The sequence below is a fragment of the Hippopotamus amphibius genome, chromosome 2 (genome assembly GCF_030028045.1).
Source record: "Hippopotamus amphibius kiboko isolate mHipAmp2 chromosome 2, mHipAmp2.hap2, whole genome shotgun sequence".
In the NCBI taxonomy this organism is placed as follows: Eukaryota; Metazoa; Chordata; class Mammalia; order Artiodactyla; family Hippopotamidae; genus Hippopotamus; species Hippopotamus amphibius.
Genome location: NC_080187.1, coordinates 3,288,061 through 3,309,597, shown reverse-complemented (window position 1 = coordinate 3,309,597; position 21,537 = coordinate 3,288,061). Strand labels below are relative to the sequence as shown.

Genomic DNA, 21,537 nt, shown 5'->3' with positions numbered 1-21,537 from the left:
ATTCAAGGCCCCACCTCTGCACAGACACCACACACCCCCATCCCCGCCCCCTCGACAGAGTCTCTCATTGATTCTGGCCCGAGCCAGGCCTGTGTGAACGTAACACGAATAATTCAGCTTATTTTCAAAAAAGCGTTTTGTCGTTCATCTTCTCACTCATGCAGCCAGACTCCCAACCAGCTTGCAGGGGACGAGGTCTGCAGACAGATAAGCTTAGCTCCCCTCCTCCATGAAAGAGACCCCACCGGCCCCACGGCGAGGGATGCTGGTTCCCGCCCTCGAATTCAGGGTGCAGACGCTCAAATGCTCCCAGCGCAGACATAGACTGACTCCCGACCCCCGGCCCAGAAGACCAAGCACCCGGGGGGTCCATCCCAGAACGACCCAGAAGGGCGTGTACTGCCTGGGCTGGAACGCACACCAGCCCATCATTTCTTCTGTGGTTCTTTTTACTCCAGGACTGATCCCTGATCTTGTGAAATGTGGTATAACACAGAGTCACACAGAGGGAAAAGTGAAAGCTGCCTCTCAGTCCTCCAGAAGTAACCAGGGCTAAAATCCCACACGTATCCAGAGAGGCCGGAAGCACAGGTGCCGAACACGCGGTAGGCATCACGTCTGTTGGTCTGGGGGGTGCGTGGCTGGGGACGAGGTTTCCCTCCTTTTTCACGAGATCATCTTGTACATATTGTTCTGCAATTGGCTCTTTTCCTCTGCTGCACATTGTGGCCTCTTTACGAGCTTGGCCTCCTTCCTCTTGATGGCCGTACAGCTTCCCACATGTCACGGACGCATCATTTATTTAATCCGTGCCCCTCTCATGCACGTTTGGGTCGTTTCCAGTTTTCATTAGGACACAGGCTGCCGTGATGAGTCTTCAGGCACCTTTCTTTCTTTCTCCCTTCCTTCCTTCCTCCCTCCCTCCCTCCCTCCCTCCCTCCCTCCCTCCCTCCTTTCTTTCTTTCTTTCTTTTCTTTCTTTCTTTCTTTCTTTCTTTCTTTCTTTCTTTCTTTCTTTCTTTCTTTCTTTCTTTCTTCTCTCTCTCTCTCTCTCTCTCTCTCTCTCTCTCTCTCTCTCTCTCTTTCTTTCTCTCTCTCTCTCTTTCTTTCTTTCTTTCCCTTCCTTCCTTCCTTTCAATTTTTCTTTTGGCCACACCGCGAGGCATGCGGGATCTTAGTTCCCTGACCAGGGATTGAAACCGGGCCCTTGGCAGTGAGAGTGCCGAGTCCTAACCACTGGACTGCCATGGAAGTCCCAGGCATCTTTCCTAGGCAGGTCCTCAGAAGCAGAACTGCTGGGTCAAAGGAGTCCCATCCCCTTTTTTTTTTATTGCTAATGGACACAGCCAAATGGCCCTGGCCTGCCATTTCAGAGAAAAAAAATTCTCAGAAGATAAAAGTCACTTAAAAAAGAAAAATCCAGAACGTGGTCTGCCACCCAGATGTCCTCCAATGCTGACAGCTGTTCACAGCTGAGCTTTTTGCTGCTGAATCAATCCCAGATCAAACCCCAATTCAAGGCTCAGGGTCCGTGTCTCCCAGGGACGAGATGCTGTCCACGTGGTGAGTGCACGCTCACGTGTGTGTGTGTGCGTGCGCGCGCAGCACGAGAAACCACTGGGGCGGCCCCTCATCCACTGTTTCCGCGTTCAAAGACCCTCTTCCTGCTCCTTCTAAGCTGTGGGGGTGAAAATTCAACCTCAGGGGCCCAAAAGCTCTTTCACCCTCACGCCGGTACGTTTCAACTACACCCAGGACAATTCCCAAAAGCTTGTGTGTAGATGGACAAGGAAACTCTGGAAGCCCTGTGAGAAAGAGAAAGTTCACACGAGAAAACCACCCCACGAATCCTTCCGACACCTTAGAATCTGATGTGAGTCCCGTGGAGGCCCTCGCCTACACCGTATTCACCGCGGCTCAAAACATCGCCAGCCAGACTTTGCCAGGCACCCAGGTCTGTAACGCAAAGCCTTTGTCTCCTGAGCTGAAAGGTGGGGCTACATCACAGCCGCCTTCCCACCCTTCCACGGCCTGTCGGACACGGGGGACGTTCCAGCCACCAGGCTCAAGCTGAAATAAGGAAAGTCGCCTGGCCTTTGTGTGTTTTCTCATCAGTGCCCTAAGTGGGTCAAATGGAAATGTTTTAAAGCACAGGCACCACAGGGCTGGTCACACGTAGACCAGGTAAAGAAACAAGGCGTCCCTTCCATGGTTAACAGAGGGTTTTCCCAAGGCTGTCCTGGCATCGCTTTGGCGGGGAGATGAGGGGGCAGAGAGCTCAGACCCTTTGAAAGTGGCTGCAGACTCAGGCCCCGGGCTGATCTCAGGAACCCCGGGTTCGGCACCATGGGGCACGCAGGTTCACCTGCAGCTGCTTCTCATAATAAAGGAGCTGGGTCCGGGAGGGAGCTGCAAAGACCAGGGGAGCCTTCATGCTGAGAGATTTTTGCTCTTGTTCTTAGAAAGACCCAGGAAAGAAGAGGAACACGCACCAATCCTCAGATCCTCAATCCCTCAGCGTGGGGGGGTTTTGTTTGTTTTTCGTGTTTGTTTTTCAGGCCGGTTCCTGTGCAATTACAGCTTGGGAGAGGCCAGAGGAGTTCTTAGTGGTCACTTCCTGCTCTAGATCTGACAACTGGCTACACCCGCAGCCAAGGCCAGAGCCCTGGGGGAAGCCGGCACCATTCCTCCGCACCCCCGCCACCGGCCTCGGCCGGCCCCGGCAGGAGGGGCCAGGGAGTCCCAGCCCAGTTCGCTGAGGTCTTCTGAGCCCGGGAAGCCCGACAGGCCCGGAGGGAGCACTGTGGTGTTTCTACGTTCAGCCTTGTCCCCGCTCAGGAGGACCACCCCGCCGCGTGCTCCCTAATATGAAATGGGGTCCTTCTGGCTTCCAGGGGTTCAAGTGGTTAACAAGATGACTGAGGTGGCCCTGGCTCAATCCTAGTGACGCCTCAGCACTAGGAGGGGGGTGACCAGGTCACAGAGAGGACGTGGCCCCCCACCCCCAGGGAAGGCCTGTGTCACCGTGGCTGGTGGCCAGGACATCACAGAGATACCTGGTTGTGTGCAACAGGTGAGTAACCAGGTGTCCCAGGCTGGACGGCCCTGTAAAAGATGTTCTGGGCACACAGAGGCCAAGCTGCACGTCCTGCCCCAGGAGGCAGGGGACGGTAAGACGACCCTGCCCTGCAGGCACCAGCGGTCACTTGCCAAGGGCCTCCGTGGACTCTGTCTCTCAGCCAACTTGCAGGGACCCAGCCTGTGTCCATTCCCCTGGCCCTGAGTATAAGTCCAGCCAGCCAGGAGGCAGCGTGGTGACACAGGTGGGCGTTGTCACGACTGGCACTGGCCACACAGGCACCCAAGAACCACCCTTGCAGTGGGTGTCACAGCGGCTGTTCTTAGAAGCCTCTTAAGGCACAGAAAAGGCCCTCAAGCAAATTCCCGCAGGGAAGCCCACCCCTTGAGACCTAAAGAGGTGGGGGGAGGGGCTGAGGGCCTGCCAAACAGGAGAAGGAGCTGGAGAGGCGGTGCCCACGGCCGGTCATCATGGCCACAGGGACGCACACGGTCACTGACCCCTGCTGCCCCGAGGGCATCGAGCGCATCCCGATTCTGCAGGGAGGGAGGCACCCCTGCGGGAAAAGGCCTCCGTCTGGTCCTGTAGGGTCTTGGAAGGAATCCCTGAGGCTTTGGGAGCATCCAGGCCTTTAGGGGTGGGGAAAGGGCTTCCTCCTCGCCGCTCAGACCCAGCAAACCCGATGATTGCTTCATCCACACTAGTAAGTATCCGGTGAGAAAGGGTTTGAGGTGCCAGCAGCTAAGACAGGGTGTGGAAGAGAGGCCCAGGCGTGGGGCGCCTGCGGGCGTGAGTGTGGGTGAGGTGTGGGGGGCAGGGGGTGAAGCGCAGCTGGGCCAGAGCAGGAAGCAGGGTGTCTGCTCCGACGTGATGCTCTGGGCCAGGGGATGCAGACAGGCTCACGGGCACCTGCCCGCAGGGCAGCCCGCACGGGGGTGAGGTCACAAGGAGAAATGCAGGCATGGGGCCCGCCTTCCAGGAAGTCACCACCCCGTTAGGAAGAAAGGCTCAAACAAGTAAAGCTTAGACGGGAAGACGTAATTAGTAATGAGAAGAGCTGCAGAGTCCCAGGGCGGAGGCCTGGGGCAGCAGGGGGGGCAGGAACTGCTGACAACCCCGTGAAAAGCTCTCACGTGCAGACGGGCCTGTGAGGACGAGCAGGTGCGGGGGACCAGCATACGGCACCCAAACATGCCACTTTGGCACAAGGATTTTTTTGCACAGAAGGCAACTGAGAATCGACAGATGCAGGGAAAGTCCCCTGCCCTCCTGCATCAGCCTGCAAGCAGGACATACGTTTCCCTTTGTGTAGGGAATTCACCGCCACCCCCACCAGTACCAGGATGAGGGGGCAACCTTATCACTGGAGACGGACAGCTGGCACTCGGACGAGTCCGCATAGATAGACCCTACCTAAATAATCCTTATCTTTCCTTAGTTTCCCCCACGTATTTTGTAGTCACTTCTCCAAAGTGTATTGCTTTCTGTTAAAATGGTATATAAGTTCCCAAGTCTAACCACTTCTCTGGGTTTTTACTTCTTTTTTATGAAGCCCCCGTACATGTAAAATTAAATTAATAAAATTATTTGCCTTTTCTCCTGTTAATGTCTTTGGTCAGTTTAATTGGCAGGTCCCACTGACGAAACACAAGAGGATGAAGTTTTTTCCTCTCCTGCACGGGGATGCGAGGTCACGCTACCAGCAGGTGGCAGTGCAGGATCCTGACTCTGCATCCAGTGCTCTTTCCCAGCTACTTAGCAGATGACCAGGAGATCTGGCATTGAGAGGATGCTGAGCTGTGAGCAGGGACAGTTCCTGGACAAGCTGGTTAAGCAGGGCCCGGAGGGTGGGCGGTGCTCAGCTCCTGGAATCAGCCCCTCTGCCTGGGAAGGGCTCTGGGAAGGTCAGTGGGCTGCAGGTTTCCCTCCAACTCCAGGGACAGCAGGCTCTAGAGCAGGTGATTCCTCTGCCGACCTGATACCCAGTCCCTTCCTCCTGAACCCTGACTTGAACTTAAGAGAGACTAGCTCTAAAAGCACTGGGATTCCACTGTCAGGTGCCTCGGCTCCTCCAATTGTCACACACAAAGCACCAGCGGGGTCCCTGCCTCCAGCCCTGACCCAGGTTCAGTCCACAGGCAGGGACCGAGCGGGGAAGAGTGTCCTCTGCTTCATGAGCACTTAGAGCCTCAGCGCGAGACCAGTGCCCAGCACTGCGGACATGCAGTGAATGTGCCTGACGGACAGACGGAGGGACAGAGATATTTGGAGCAACACTGAGGCTGATGGGAGATGTCAGTCAGTATCTGTGCCTGTCGTGGACAGCGTTCTATCCTACATCCAAGAGAGAAGACCATCCTTTCTCATTGACATTTGGGCTCAGGCACAGCCCTGGGTCCCTCTGAGGACGGCTCTGTAGGGGGACACGGCTGTCACCCCATCTTACGCAGACCTTCGGCACGAGCTGGGTTACAGACGGCAGGCAGTCCCCGGGGCAGAACTCCAGTGGTGTTGGTCCTGGGGTGGGTGGGAGGAGGACAGGCCCTCGCTTGCTTGCCTGGAATTTCAACAGTGTGGCAGAGGCAGGAGGGGCACGGCAAGTGTGGGGGGGCCGAGCGTGCCACAGGCCAGCCACGAAGCGAGGCCCGCCTCCTCTGGCCCCAAAGCCAGGGCCACGGGGAAGCAACATGGTGGAGGATGCTGTTTGGTGCCCAGTCTGATCCGGATGCCCTCAGAGGTCACTCGGCCACCTGCTCTGTCTGTGGGTGTCACCCCACATCAGCCCGAGCATCGCCCCAAAGCCCCCAGCACCTGACAGCCAAACACCCCCCTGGAAGCAGACCCCGGCTGCCTTTCCTCAGGACCAGACCCAGCCACCGTCCACCACAAAACTGTGAGGTCTCTGCTTTGGGCAGTGGGCCAGGCGCTGGGGATAAAGGTCTGTTAGGAGGCTCGCATGCTCCCAGTGCCTCTCATCTACAACTACACCCAATTATTAGCTCTCAACCAAACTGTGCTCACATCAATATTCATTAGACCAGCAGGAAACACAAAAAGAAAGGGGAAAAAAAGTCAAGCTGGCTGAGAACGCACAGGGCTGCAGTACCCCAAATGCCCACTAGGTGTCAGAATGAAATTGCGGTGAGCTGGGCTCAGCCCGCATCTCCCCGGCAGCCACCAGGGCGACCCCGGGAGGGTCCCTCTGGCCAGGGCGACCTCGGGATGCGTCCCTTTGCCCAGGGCGACCCCAGGACAGCCTCTCTGACCCAGAGCAAGTTCTCTTGTGTCTGTTTCTTGATTTCCAACAAGGAAGCTGGAGCTGGGGGGACTCAAGGCCAACGGAGTCCTCGCATTGAGGGAGCACAGTGTGGGTCCCGTGGGATGCCCAGGCAGCGCCGGAGCTCTTTGGCCTCTGAAGCTGCTGTTATTGCTACCCTGATGCAGGGCCCCAGGGCCGCCACTGTGCACTGACCCCAGGGGTCAGCCTCCGGGGGACCCACTCATGCAGATGTCGCCTGCCCCCAGCTCAGGGCCGGGCAGTGGTCGACCCCCAAGCATCTGAAGAGAGTGGACGCAGTAAGGGGAGGCATGAGATGAGATGGGGTCCGGGCAGTTTGGGGAAGGACGTTGGTGTGCTGCGGTCACCCACACGTGTGAGGACAAGGCCGGTTCCCGAGCAGGGAGGACACCTGGATGAGGCCACAGGGCCCGTGATTCCAGGGGACAGAGCCGCCCTTACCCTTTCTCCGGGGTCCCCCACTTGGCCAGTGGGACCCATTGTTCCTGGAGGTCCTGGGAGACCCTAGAATTAAAAATAAATTAGCCAGAGTTAAAGATGCAGCCACAGGGCAGTTCCTGCCTGGCCAGGAGAGGGTGGAGGCAGAGCGGGGAAAGTGTAGGCCCCTGGGGCATCTGCCCCTCTTTTCCATCGGGGAACTTTAAGGGGTCTCCCTCCACCCCTGAGCGCCTCCACACGTCATGGGGAATAAAACAGGACACTTACCGCAGGGCCTTCGGGGCCAGGCGGCCCCTCCAGAAGCATGCCCTGGAAGAGACGGGGAGAACATCTGAGACCCCAGGACCCCTTCCCTCCACTCCGGGACCCCACATGGGCCCGACCCCCAGCAGACCCCAGCCCCAAGGATGCCCTTCAGGCTGGGGGGGACCAGAGGACCACGGACTCAGGCCTCTGGGTCCGCATCCCCCATCCTGGGGGGGGGGGGTGTCCTGCGCAGCCGCCTCTGTCCCGGGGGCTGTGGCGGAGGCCGCGGCGACTGGCCTCTGAGCGTTTCCAGGGCAACCACGAGCCTGATGGCAGCCAACAGGCTTCCCTCGAAAGCAGCTTCCAGAGGAGAGAGGGGCACCAGGACCCCCCTGCCCCCGGCCCCACCTCTGGCCCTCCTGTCCCCGGGGAGCAGCGCCCAGGCAGGCCCTGGTGATGGCGGCCTGAGGGGGCAGTGGACCCCAGGACGAGGCCCCAGTGAGGGTGGAGAGACGGCCGCCTGGCGGATTCAGGGGGGACAAGAGGAACGGGGCGCCGCAGGCCGAGGCCCCCCGATGGCTCAGACAGGTCGCATGGGGCCTCCAGCCTCCTCCTCCCTCCAGGTGGGAGATGCTTCCCCCACCACCCAGCAGCAGCCCCCCTCCTCCTCCAGCCCCTCACCCGTGAGCCGAGGTCCACCCTGCCTCTGGCCTCAGGCCTCACTGTCTTTCCCCAAGATGAGGACAAGGCCTCCTGCCCCCGGTCAGCCTGGGTCCCGAGAGTCAGCACGGGCAGAGGAGGGGAGATCAGACAGAGCTCCCGGCCCGGGGCTCCCACTCTCGGCCCTCGGCTTCAGCCTCCTTCCCAGCGCGGGCCTCCTCTCTACCCCTGTCCGGTCAACACCAAGGTCAGGCGGGCCGCAGGGTCCTCTGTGTTGCATGGCCACTTCAGAGGTCAGAGGCAGTGCACTGCCTTCCAGGGAGGGAGGGATCTCCGGCCCCTGCAGGGGTTTACACGCTGAGAACACGGTGGCGGATGGTTTTGGGGGGTCCTGGGACCCCGTGGGTTCTGTCCGGCCCAGCCGGGCAGGCTTCAGCCGCACGCGGGGCCCATGGCTGCCGTGAATCCCTCTTCCTCGCGAATTCCTGTGACGGCCAGGACAGGGGTGCCTGCGGATCCCCCAGAACAGAGCACGCGTGGCTGCTTCTCTCTGGGGCCCAGCAACGCCATGCCGACCCGGGCTTTTCTTTGAACGTGAACAATCCTCTCACGAAACCTGGAATTGCTTCCCGGGAGTAAGAGGATGTGCCCAGGACAGGCACAGGTCAGCGCAGGTGTCAGACTCCAGGCCAGGGGCTGCAGGACGCTCGCCACCGGGGCTCCCCAGTCACCGGGAGGATGCACCTCGTGTTTACACAGATGTGCACTCAGAGAAATGTTTGTATCTGAGATGTACACAGAAAGTTCAACCAAACGGCCTCATAAATCCTAGCTTTCCTGCTTCCTCCTCTGACAAAGGCAGCTGAGGAGGCTCAGAACTGAGCTGGAATGAAGAGAGACACCCTGGCGGCCGCGGGCCCTGCAGGATTGCAGCTGTTTTCCCGGACACATAACCGCTGTTCTTGGGGAGCCGGGGCCACGGCGGGCAGCTCTCACAGGAGGGTCGTTCCAGGTCGGCCTGGGAAGGGCTGGAGGCCGCTGGACGGCTGAGCCCAGCGGAGGCGTGCCTGAACTTTCCCAGGCACAGTGAAGGGATAGACCCGCCACCACCCCAACAAGGGGCGCTCCCAAGACACGGAAAGCCACGGCCTTCCCGCACTGGCCCCACTCCGCACCCCACCTGGATGGAAGGTCTCAGCCTTGGCTGAACTTGGAACAACTCTTAATGGATGTCCGTTCATCTGCTAAATCGCACCGACGAAGAAAACCTTCCTTAAAGGTTTGGGCCTTCCCCCAGATGATACGGGCCATTGGATGTGGGGAGGCCTGGTCCCTGAGGTCCCAGGGCAGCCGGGAGCACCAGATCTGATTGACCTGAATCCTCTCGGCTGAGGGATCCCTGTCCTTTCAGGCAGCTGCTTGTCCTGCTCAGCCACGATGGAGGGTACCGGATCCCAGTGGGAAATAGTCCCCGAGTCCCAGATTGGATGGATGGAGAGGGGAGCTGGTCCCAAGAGATCCACGGACAGTGAGTCACACTCCCCAAAGGGCAGTCGCTGGGGCAGGTGGGGGAGAGGAGACGGCCACCCAACCTCCATGGGCTGAGATGCCCGTGCGACCAGCAGCGAGACCACGTTGGCCGTCTCCCAGGACTCAGCCATCTGTTTACGGGGAGCTAAGACGTTGAGAACATCTGGCGATGCTCCAGGCTGAGAAACTCCAACTGTTTACATGGTGTCTCCAGGGGGACCAGCCTTGGCCCCGTGGACACTCTGAACAGGCTGGGGGCTGGGCGGGAGTGAACGCCTGGACCAGAGGGGAGGGCATCCTTCCCTAACAGCATCCAGATGGCTCGTTTCTCTCCGAATGAAGATGAAGTGGATTTTCTGGAGACGTGCTATTTGGGTAGGACCGCCTCTATCGTCTCAGCCCGCTCCTCTGGCACACCCTCACCAGCGGAGCCTGCTGGAGCCTGGCAACTGGACACCCCGTGTGCCGCCCTCGCCCCCCTTCACCCGGACCTGGGACACTACGGCTCTCACACAGGGGCAGCCCAGTCTGGGGGATGTGCAAACAGGAAGCTCCTCCGGACCGAGGTGCCAGCCAGGCCCTCCCAGAGCCAGGACCAAACCCAGGACTCCACAGAGCTTGGCCGCTGCCTGCTCAGGGGTCCTACTCCTCCCAGGCAAGATGTCCCTTTCCCTGAAGCGATGGAGACACCAAGGAGGGCACACGAGTCAGCGGCAAATTGACCAGGGACCGAGGCCATCTGGACCACGCATGGCTGGACCACAGGGAAGCCACGCTGGGCGTGGTCCACATTCTGGCACCACCCCCACCCCTGCAAGGACGGGAGCGGGTTCCCGCAGCCCCGCGCTTTGGGGCAGCTCCACTGGCTGCACTGCTCTTCCCCGGGGGTCGCCTTTCCCCGCGTCTGGACTTGGTGTCAGGATTTTTCAGATCACTGGGCAAGGGGCCACTTTGTGCCGGCGCCCCTCTTCGGAACCTCTGCCCCCTTCCGCTGCACCCCCATCCTGTCTGCCCTGGACCCTCAGGGAGCACCAGGAAAGGAACGTTCTCAGCCCGAGAACAGGATGTATGTGCCCAGGGGCCACAGCCCAGTGGGAGCAGAGGAGCCCATCCCTGGGACAGGCCCTGGGGGCAGGGCAGGGAGTACAGGGCAGGACAGTCACCTAGTGCCCCCGTCCTCATGGCCTGGCCACGGGCTTCAGGTGCCTCTAAGGGGGATGAGGTTGCAAAAGAACCTTCCTTGTCCCACGGGAGGGGGAAGGGCGCCCCATCCTCAGTCCCTGGAGCAACCACATGGTATCCTGGGCTTAGCTGCCTGGAACCCAGTGCTAACAGCAGAGGAAGCCAGAGCCCGGCCCCAACCCTGTGACCGTCAAGGGGCAGGACGCGGGCCTCCTCCCTCTGGCTCTTGGAAGACGTGGCAGGGGTGGACCTTGGCAGCCGGCCCCTCCCCGCTCTCTCGTCCAGGGCCGCCTTCCAGCCCACAACGCCGTGCCCACCACGTGCAGCTGCAGGGTGCCCTCCCCCGCCTTGCCTGCCCCAGGGTCAGGGCCCCGACCTTGGCAGCCCTCAGGCCACAGGGTGGACCCGGGTGCTCCCGGCCAGGCACGGCTCCCTGAGGGCAGCGGACATGCCAACGCAGACGGGGTCCCCCGCCAATACCCACCTACCCACGAGGGGCACGTGGGGCCTCGTCCCTATGGTCCCAAGGGTAAGACGTTATCAACGGTCATTTTGTGGAACTTGCCCCGGCCCTGTCACCTGGCACAGGCAGTTTCTCTCAAGGGGCGTTTCCGCGCAGAGCTGTTGCACTAAATCCCCTCGACGTGGTTGAGAACCTGGCTTCCCCGTTTCCCCAGCTGCAGCAACACGGCTGCACGGCCCATGGGGAGAGCCGGCCCGTGGCTGACGCTCCCCGCTCCAGCCTGGCCGCTCCTGGCCCACGTGTGGCCCGCTAATCCCCGCGCCCTCCGGGGGGTCCCTCCCAGAAGCCGAGTCTTTGAATCCAGGAGAGATCGACGCGCAGGGACGGGCCCGGATCTTCAGTGTGTGGCACAGGGGTCCTGACTCATTTGAACCCCCGCAGGCACCCCTTGGTCGGGGTCCAGAACCTTCTGCCTGCCAGGGGCTCTTCAAAGCAGCACGTGGCGTCCACGAGGCCACGTGGCTTCCCGCGGTGGCCCCAGGTATACAGACGCGGTGGGCGCAAGTCCAGCCACGTCCCACCTTACCCACCCTGTGCCCCAAGCCGCGACCCCTGCCCCGCCGGTTTCGCGGCAAGAATAAGAAAGCGTCTTACTGGTTCGATGATGGCAGGTTCTCCCTTTTGCCCCTTCTCGCCCCGTGGTCCGATCTGGGGTCCGGAAGATGCAGAGAGAGGAGAGGGAGCGCAGGAGGAAGGTACAGATTACACCAAATCCGTTCGGCTGATGAAGTAGCGTGTCCCCCCCCCACTCCCCGAGTGCCTGGGAGGCGCCCTCCCCAGCCACTCACGCCTTCGTAGACGGTGTCCTGGTTGGCAGGCATGCCCGGCCCGACCTCTGACGGGGAGATGGTGGGGTCATAGTAAGGGTCGTAGTAGGTCTCGTCCAGGTTCTTGATGGTTTCTTCCGTGAATTCTCCCTCCAAGTCCTCCGTCCCCTCCTCTGGAGGCGGAGCCGGCTAAGAGGGAGGGTGGCAGGGGTGAGCAGGAGGAGACCGGGTAAGGGACACGCGCAGGCCCCCAGCCCCGGGACCCCGAGGACCCGGCCTCCCAGGTCACAGAGCACGGGGAGCCTGGGCCTTCACTTGTTGGGAGGCAGCTTCTCCCTCTCACGATGGGGAAACGCACACAAACCCCCCAAGACCCCGTGGCAAACCAGCGCTGCACGAGGACAGGCGCACTGCGCCAGGCTGCTCTGTGCATCTGGGGAACCTGGGGTGCCAGGGCCTCCACCCCCAGCCCAGGCTCTCGGGGTAACGTGCCCCGAATCCCAGGCCCGCTGCCAGAGGGGTCTGGACCCATCAGAACCCCACGCGTCTGCTCTGTGGCCATCACGAATGCAGCACCACACGAGGGCTGTTTTTCAGCATTTGCTACGTGACGTGGGCTGAGCTAAACTCCTCTCCGGTCTGAACGTGTGGCAACAGCCCCAAGAGGCGGGCATCCCTGGTGCCAGGTTGTAAATGGCATCACTGATTTCAAGACAGAGGACATCACTTTAGAAGGGCACGGGGGGAGATTTCAAGTCCGGTCTGCCCGAGGGGAAAGCCCACGGTCCTGCCCAGCCTCACGTCTGGTCTACTCGCCCAGACGCCCAGCTCGTGCGTGTACCTGTCTGGCCTGCCCGCCCCCACCCCCAGGCCACGGACAGGAACACCGTCAGCAAATACGCGTGTCCTCCTCCACCTCAGACTGAACCCCAGGAGACCTGGAGTGCGGGGCTCATCCCACCCATTTCACTGGTGAAAACCTGACACCACCGGGATCCACTCAGCACGTCGGTGACTCCAAACTCACCGGGCACCCCTGGGGAGCCCTTAAAACCGCCCGGCGGCAAAGGGCCACAGGGCCAGGTGTACGGGGCGGGGGGACAGGGCAGCCGCCCCAGGACAGCCGGGCGAGGAGTAGAGAAGGAAGACCCCGGGCTCCAGCCCCCTCCCCTGGACCAGCCCGCTCGCCAGGAAAGCAATTACGTTGGAGGCGTTGGAGGTGAGGACCGTGCTGGTGGGGACCTCGGCCCGGGCGCCCTGGTCGGGGAGCTGGTCGGGGTTCTCATCCGGGTTCTCGATGCCCTCGCCGTAGTTGAGGTCCTCGTAAGGGGGCGGCGTGTAGTAGTCCTCGCTGGGCACATAGTCGTAGTCCTCGATGCCGATGTCCTCCTCCTTCCCGGCCCCCACGGTGGTGTTGGGCACTGGAGGGGCTTCCGTGGAGGGCTGGGTCACCTCCTGGGAGCCGGGCAGAGACACACAGGCTTGGAGGGCGGTGGCGCAGTGGGGACCCAGTCTGGGGTTTCCTCTGTGGTTTGAGAGGGAGGTTGACCCATCGGCCAACTGGACCTTGTGGATCAGGGCACGGGGGCCCCCTGGGTGCGGAGGGAGGCAGCCCAGCCCAGCGGAGCGCTGAGTACTTCTAAATCCCAGAATCATGCACTCGAACTGTATCTCAAAATCGTTTAAAAAGAGAACATTCCAGACTACAGGCATAGGTGCCAGTGTCCTGGCCAACCTTTGGGAAGGGGACCGTGTTCCGTCACATCCACGGCCCCTGGTGCCCCCGGCACCGTGAGCAGCCCTCTGCCCATCACTCCCCGTGAGAACGAAGCACACATGGTCCCCTAGTCCCTGTATCCCCGCCAGTCTCCACGCATCTCCAAACGGCCCCCAAGCTCGCTGCGGCCCCTCCATCCCCCCCACCACACCGCAGCCTCCAGGGACCAGCAGCCACCCAGCCAGACCTCGGCCACCTCCGTGGTCCCTCGGGCAACTTCCACCGGTGTCTTGGTGGGGGTGGGCTCCTTGCCCACGTCGTCCGTGTCCTCGTAGTAGGGGTACTCGTAGTAATAAGTGTCTCCTTCACCCTCTCCATCCGGGTACTGAGGGCAAATGGGGGCCGCGTGAGCCGGCATGAGCCCCCCACCCCGAGATGCCAGCCTGCCGTCTCCCTCCCCTGCAGGCTCAGCCGGGAAGCGCGGACCCCAGAAAATCGTGCCCAGCTCCAGGCACCAACCCTGGGGGCCCTGAAGGGAGTCCTCCCCCTCCAGCCCCTGGGGGGAGCACAGCCAGCCTCTTGAGGAGCGCAAAGGATGCAAAAGGGACTCCCAGCGCCCTTCAAAGAGAGATAAGCCCGAAAAGGTCTGGATGTTCTAATGCTTTAGCACCCAAGGGCCAGGATGACTGGCCAGACCACGGGCTCTGCCAGCAAGGCCACTGCGACTTGGGGTCCACCCGACCTGCAACACGGGAGGACCTTCACAGCAACAGAGGTGCTCTCGCTCTCATACCCATCTCTGCGTCGGGAATTAGGAAGGGGCCGGCCGGCAGGCCTCAGCCACAGGAACCCAGCTGGGAGTGTGGTCTGCCCCGCTCTCGGGGGTGCATGACGCATGCCCAGCCCAAGGCCCCACAGCTTCATGGGGTCCCCGCTCCCTCTCTTCTGACTGCTCATGAAACAAGGGACGCTCAGAGGAGACATAAAGAGCAGGACTGAATTTTACTTAAAAGAAACAGGAGACAAATCTGAGCAGGGGATGGAAGAGGATTTTCATCTGGAAATGGTACAGAGAATTGCAAATCAGATTACCCGATGCTCTGCTGGGGTGTGGGAGCAGGTGGATGGGAAAGGCTGCCCCATAGACACACGGGTCACATGTGACCCACAGACATGAGGCGTCAGACACGCTCCCGGAACGCTCGGGCCAAGGCCGCCCCTCAGAGTCGCTGCCGCTCTGGGGGTCGGAGGACCCACCCTTCTGCTCTGACAGGCCTGAGGCCCTCCAATCTGGCAAGCTCCAGACAGCCCCCGAGGGCACCAGTGGCGTTTACGCTCACAGCATCCCGCCCAGGTGTCGGGTCACAGGCCTCCTGGCTCTTCACCCAGAAAGTTGTGTGAAAGGTTCTTTATCAACATCTTCCTGACTCAGTCGCCTTGGGGGCACAGGACCCTTCATAAAGTGAGTCAGGAATCCACCTCATCCCCGGGACCAATTGTAGTCTCACCAAGTGGGTTTACTTACATTGGGGGTCCCACGGCGTCTGTGTTCCCTCCACCCCCATCCCCCCCCCCCGAGGGTCTGCCCACAGCGCCCACCAGGACTCACATATTCATCCGGGTTGGGGTCCTGTGACTGGGGCTTGTCAGGGACCGCGGTGTCACAGTCGGGGCTGTAGTGCTCGCAGTAATCGTAAGCGGCCCGGTGGTCCGAGACGAAGAGCAGCTGCTGGATGTCTCCCTGGAAGAGGACAAGAGCCCTGAACAGGCGGCACAGAGGGGACCCACGTGGGGATCCAGGACAACCACCTGACGCCTGAGAGCTGCTGCCTCCAAGAGATACTCAAGCTACCCATCCACCCACCCATCCTTCCAACTTTTCACCCACTCAACCACCCAATCACCCATCCACCCACCAACCCACCCATCCATCCACCCATCCACCCATCCGTTCACCCATCTATCCGCCCATCCATCCATCCATCCATCCACCCACCCATCCACCCATCCATCCATCCATCCATCCACCCACCCATCCACCCACCCATCCATCCATCCACCCACCCATCCACCCATCCATCCATCCACACTCCTATCCAGCCATCCACCCATCCACCCTCCCATTCACCCATCCATCCACCCACGCGCCCATCCACCCACCCATCCTTCCAACTTTTCACCCACTCAACCACCCAATCACCCATCCACCCACCAACCCACCCATCCATCCACCCATCCACCCATCCGTTCACCCATCTATCCACCCATCCATCCATCCATCCATCCATCCATCCACCCACCCAACCACCCACCCATCCATCCATCCACCCACCCATCCACCCATCCATCCATCCACGCTCCCATCCATCCATCCACCCATCCATCCATCCATCCATCCACCCTCCCATCCACCCGTCCATCCACCCACGCACCCATCCACCCATCCATCCATCCACCCTCCCATCCACCCATCCATCCACCCACACGCCCATCCACCCACCCATCCATCCATCCATCCATGCTCCCATCCATCCATCCATCCATCCACCCATCCACTCATTCAATAGTGATTACTGAGCACATACTAAGCGCAAGCCACTGCATCACACATGGCAGATGCAGCCATGGCCCAGAAGCACTGCCTAGCGGTGCCCTTCCTAACACCCTGGGCGTGGTTTGTGCCCCATGGATAAGACCCCGTCACACCCAAACTGTGTATTCATCAGGTTTTCGATTCCTCCACCAGCCCCACTGCCCCTTTCTGGCAAGAAGCCTGAGGCTGCCCCTGCTCCTGTGTCTCCGCTCTGCCATGATCCAGCAACAGGCACGCCCACTCCTGTAGGGCAGGGCCACGGGTGGAGCAAGAACACGTGCCCATCTGCACACGTCAGAACCACAGGCCTAGGCAAGGAAGCTGCACCCTACCTGCCAGTCATTTGGTGACGGTGCGTGAGGCCCTTCTCTGTGCCAGACCCCGGGAGGAGAGAGGGACAGGCCCCCAGGCAGGACCAGGGTGATGGGTCACCCAAAGTCACTAAGCGTGGGTCCACGGATGGCCTCCGGGGTCTGTTAAGCGGGGCGCCGGCCACGTGCACGGCTCTGGGGACAGGACCTGCACCCTCCTTGGCTTCCCAAAGGCTCTGTGGGAAACCTGACTAGAGATTGGCTGGGCTGGGTGACAGTCCTGGAGCCCAGCAAAGGCCCATGCCTACCTGATCCCTGAGGCACGGTTGATACATGGCCCCCAATCCGGGTTTGAAAAACCCCCACGACAAGCGAGGGGCCCAGAACTCCCTCGGCAGCCCGTCTACACGCAGGCAGCTCGGAAGAGTGGAAAGTTCCTCCTCCTCAGTCCCCGCCACCGCTGCCGTCCAGCTCTGCCTCTGGCAACTCACACAGGTGGGCCCTTCCCATCAGCACCACCGACCACAGCCTGGCCGCACCCCCCGGGGCTCGGTCTGCAGCCCCGCTGCCTTCCTGCCACTGGGAGGGGCAGGCGTGCAGGGTGGGCCCCAGCCCCGGGCCCATAACAGCATGTGGAGGCGTCGTGGGGGCAGAGCAGGAGAGGGGCGCCCCCGCCCACACCTCGGGACGCCCCACCCGCACCCAGGCCAGAGGCATCCCTCTCCAAATCCATGCTGTCCTCCAGCCCCCTGGACTGGCAGGGCCGCCCACCGGCCCCCTTTCTCCTCCTCTCCCCCCTCTCTGCCCCCACCTCTCTCTCTCTTTGGATGTCAGAGGCTCCTGGCCAGCGTTTAAACTCTCCAGCAGACAGGAACCATATGACAGGAACAACAATCAAAACCACACATTTTTATTAAAACACGACTTCTAGTTCACATTTCATCCAATTCAAATAACGTATTTTCTCCCTGCAACTGGCAGCTTGACATCTGAATATATGTTCTCCAAATGCAGTCACTGGAAAAAAGAAGAGGCTCGGGGCCTTTGGGGGGCAGCCGTGACCCCGGGCAGGGGGTACGCCCCTCGGCACACTCACCACCGTGGTCCCGCAAAGGGCCTGCCTCCCCGGGAAGCCCAGCTCCCCGGGCGGCGGACGTGGCCGGTGCATCTCTGTGTCCCTGCGTCCCGGGGCACCCGGCCCAGCAGCAGGCCTTGCGGGCCCCGCACAAGGCGGCGAGCAAGGCATCCACTCCCGAGAACAGAACCGGCCGGAGCGGAGGTGCCTCCCGCAGCCCAGGCTCTGGGCTGCTCCTGCTGACCCGGCCCTCAGCCAGGCCTGGCTCCGTGCCTGCCCACCCACGCCCCGGACTGCGGCAGTGACCACGTGATCCGTCGAGGACCCTGCCAGTGTGAAGCCCCTTCATTTCCAGCGCCCACCCTCCCCTGCAGATGTCCATATGGGTTGCAAATCACTTTTCCCGCCAAATCCTGGAGTGGATTTCCACACCAAAAAACATGCCTGGGGGCTTCCTAGGTGGCGCAGTGGTTAAGAATCCGCCGGCCAATGCAAGGGACACGGGTTCGATCCCTGCTCCAGGAAGGTCCCCCATGCCACGGAGCAACTAAGCCCGTGTGCCAAAAAACACACAAACAAAAAACATGCCTGTTTGTTCGGTGGGCGCGTCCCTCAGGGGGCAGGGGTCTACCACCCCCCACCCACTGTGGAGAAGGAGAAATTGAGGCACAGGTGTGAAGCCCCTCGGAAGCTCTGTGCCCAGATCCTCTCCCTCTTCCTGCCCGTGGGGAGGGGCTCACCCCCCCGGGCGCCCCATCAGGAGCAGGAGAGTTGGGACAGGACCCTGGGGTGACAGGTGTGGCACCAGCTCTGCCCCCAGGCTGCCAGACGGAGCAGATGGCTCCCCGGCCCCCAAACCACGCACAGGTGGCACCTCCCGAGGGCAGGGCAGGGCGGGAAGGGGGGCTTCGAGGTGCTGCCCCCAGCCCCCAGCAGCAGACCCCTACTGAGGACTGGGAGGAGGAGGGAGGCTCAGGGAAAAGCTGCCAAACCCCCCTTGCAGGAGCCAAGGAAACCACCAACGGCCCCTCCCTGGCCACGCAGGGGACAGCAGGTCCACAAGCCAGGGAGGACCACGCGCCCCCTCGGGATGGGGGCTTCTGACCGCTCTCCCCTTGGGCGGCTGGTCACCGGTTCTGACCGGAGGCAGGGCAGCGTGGTTCCTGGACCCCAAAGCACGGATGGGATGCTGGGGGCACGGGCAGCCCTTGGGGTGCCACACGGACACTGGGCGGCCCTGGATGAGGTGTCCTGGGGGCCCAGTCCCTGAAAGCCATGACCTTCGCACCCCATAAACGCCCTGAGGCGTCCAGGGCGAGGAACTCCCGACTCCCCCCGCCCCACGCCCAGCAGGGGCTCCCGGGACTGGGTTCCTCAGACACTCTGCCCTAAAGGGCTCGGGGCGGGGGTGGGGGGCAGGACCTGGGATTTGGGAGCCAGGCCCGAGAGCACCCCCTTCAGTCTTCAGACAAGCTCTGCTCTTATATTTGGGGCAAAGGCAGCCACCCCCCCCCACCCCGAGAGTGCCCCCCTTCTGTCCGCAGGGAGGCCTCAGGAAGTCCTCTGTCCCTTCTGGAGCGTCCAGTCAGGGCCAACCAACGTCTCTCTGCAGCAAGGGGGCGTGTGGGCGACTGTCTTGGCCCCGTCGGCCACCAGGCAGGCAACCCCAGACAGGATGCCACCCTGGGCTCCCCACTGAGCCAAAAGAAACCTGGGGCTCCCCTGCCCTCCTACACCCCTGTGTGGTCCAGGTGGAGGGCTCTGCCGGAAGTTGGGAAAACCAGAATAGACCCCGACATCAAGAGAGAGGCTGGAAGCAGACCTGCAGTGATTCGAGTTGCGTTTTAGGTTGGGGACTGGAACACCTCGCACGCCCCTCGCAGAGACCTCCTCTCCCGCGGTGCTTTGTCTCGTTGAGACCAGAGGCGACACCCTCAGACTCCTTTTCAGCCCGGGGCTCCCAGCAGCCACCACCCGGCAACCTGGAGGCAGCGTGTCCCCTGGGCTGCCCGCCCCTCAGCTGCCCTAAGCGGGTGTGTGTTGCCTTTCAAACATGAAGGAATGATCACAGCTTTATGACTGTGTTTTGAGAGCATTTTCATGATGCCTCGTGGGATGGGAAACCAAGCTCCAAGCTCCAGACCCGGCGGCCTGTCTCGGAGCCGCCCCGCCCCCCCCCGCCACGTGAAGCCTTCACAGCGGCTGCTGTTGGAAGGTGCTGCCCCCCGCTCCCCGCCGAAGCCCCTCAGAGCCCTGGGAGCACCTGCGGGACGACCCCGGCTCAGCGGCGCCCGCCCCTGCTGCCTCCCGGGACCTCCTGCCTCCTCCGGTGCCTCCCTGCCCCGCACGGCTCCCTCAGGACGCTGGGACCTGGGAGCTCGGCCTGGCCGGGGCTTCTCCAGAGGGGTTCCGTGGAGGGGCCCGGGTCTTCAGCAGGTTTTACACATCAGGTTGTCCCAGAGGAACGTTAGTTAAGAAAGGGTTTACAGGGTTTCCTTAGAAAATCAAAATCCCTGATATAGTAAAACTGTCTCAACTTACAGACGGAATCTGAGGTCAGCGGGCGGTGGGTCCCCCTGGCCTCGACAGTGGGTCAGCCCCAAGGGCTCTGAGTCCAGGGAACGGGGATGCCGTGACGGGGGCCCGCCGTGCCCCCGGCCACTCCTGGGCGTCCCCCTCACAACTCTCCTGAGCCTCACCACAACCCCCGCTTCACAGATGGGGAAACGGAGGCCGTGGGGTGGAAGAACTTTCCAGAACCAGGCAGGTCCCGCCGTGTATCTCCTCACCCCTCCGCCCCTCACCAACATTCACGCTATCTTACACTTGACCGGGGCCTTGGCCCCCTTGTCCACGATGCAGCGAACACTCACCAGGGCCCCCACGGTGCTCTCTCTGCTCCCCATCCGACATCCCCGCCGTCATGTGGGTAGGGTCCTGACCCCCCGCACGGTCTCCTGCTCTCTCGCGCGCTCCCCTCTCCCTTCCCCGCTCCCTGCCCGCGGCCTCACCCTCCGAGCCCCGCCGCAGAGCCCGAAGCAGTGGAGGGGCACCCTGCATGGGAGCTGCCTCCTCCGGCCAGGGTGTGTGCTCCTCCCACGGCCCCGAGCCCCGCCTTCCCCTCCCTCCCCCCCACAGCAGCACTTCTCTCCGGGACCTGCAGGGGCACGTGGCCCGTACCACGCCGCACAGTGGGCCTCCTGGTTCCCAAGGACATCAGGACGCACGAGGTCACGGGCAGCTGACCTATGGAGGCGCGGGGGACCCCAGGCAGCTGGGGCGTCACCTTCTCCCTCGGCAACAGCACAGGCCAGGGCTGCTCACACGGATCCCGTCCCCCGCCCACCCTGACGGGACGGCTTTCCGGGTGCCCGCTGCCCACCGCCAGTCTCTGCCTCTCCCCTTCTCAGCCCACCGCCCCACGGCCTCTCCACAAGGGAGCTGGACCTCCTTTCCTCCCCCTCATCCCCACGTCATGGACGCACCCACTGAGGCTCAGGAGGTGGTCCCTCTCACAGGGGCTCAGAGTGGGGGCTCCCGTGTCGCCTCCTGGTCTCCCTGGGGTCGAGTGGTGTGTCCCGCACATACGCCAACCTGAGCTGCCAGCTCTCAGAAACGACAGGGTCGCCTCATCCAGGCAGCCCTCCGCGGGGCAGGTCCCCGCCCCACCCACCTTGTGAAGGCACGCTGCCGACACCAGAGGCCACGTCTCCAATCCCAGGCCATGCCCTTTCATCACTCAGTTTCGCTCTAAACACCGAGCCCCAGACGCGGCGGTCCCGCACAGCCTGCCCCACGGTGGCCCCTGTTGCCTGCCCCAAGAAGCAGGCACGCTGCTTTCACTGCATCCCTGGCTCTTAACGATGCTTAGGGCTTTCTCCTTTTACACGCCTTATTTCTGCGCCCACCAGCTCAGTAAAGCTCTACAGAGCCCCTGGAAGCTTCTGTACCGGCCCAGCAGTCACCACGGCCACTCCACTCCCCGCACAGCCCCGACGCCCGGGGTGGCCAGCGGCCGTCTGTCTTCCTGCCAAGGACAGGCGGGGCGGCCCGCGAGGCCCCAGCCACCGGGACACACAGGGCGCAGGCGTCCTTGGCTGAGCCAGGCATTTTGCTGAG

At 61.9% G+C, this 21,537-nt stretch overlaps 1 protein-coding gene across 2 annotated transcripts in view; it reads right to left on the bottom strand.

Annotated features, from left to right (window-relative positions):
* Positions 1–21,537, bottom strand: part of COL5A1 (collagen type V alpha 1 chain) — a 159,234-nt gene that overhangs the window by 76,188 nt on the left and 61,509 nt on the right. For both annotated transcript variants that reach the window (XM_057724520.1, XM_057724522.1), the window contains exons 5-11: positions 15,049–15,180; positions 13,687–13,824; positions 12,926–13,177; positions 11,744–11,911; positions 11,550–11,603; positions 7,082–7,123; positions 6,818–6,880 (exon numbers count right to left, since the gene is read on the bottom strand). In XM_057724520.1, the coding sequence (XP_057580503.1) occupies positions 6,818–6,880; positions 7,082–7,123; positions 11,550–11,603; positions 11,744–11,911; positions 12,926–13,177; positions 13,687–13,824; positions 15,049–15,180 (849 nt within the window). The remainder of the gene's footprint in view (positions 1–6,817; positions 6,881–7,081; positions 7,124–11,549; positions 11,604–11,743; positions 11,912–12,925; positions 13,178–13,686; positions 13,825–15,048; positions 15,181–21,537) is intronic.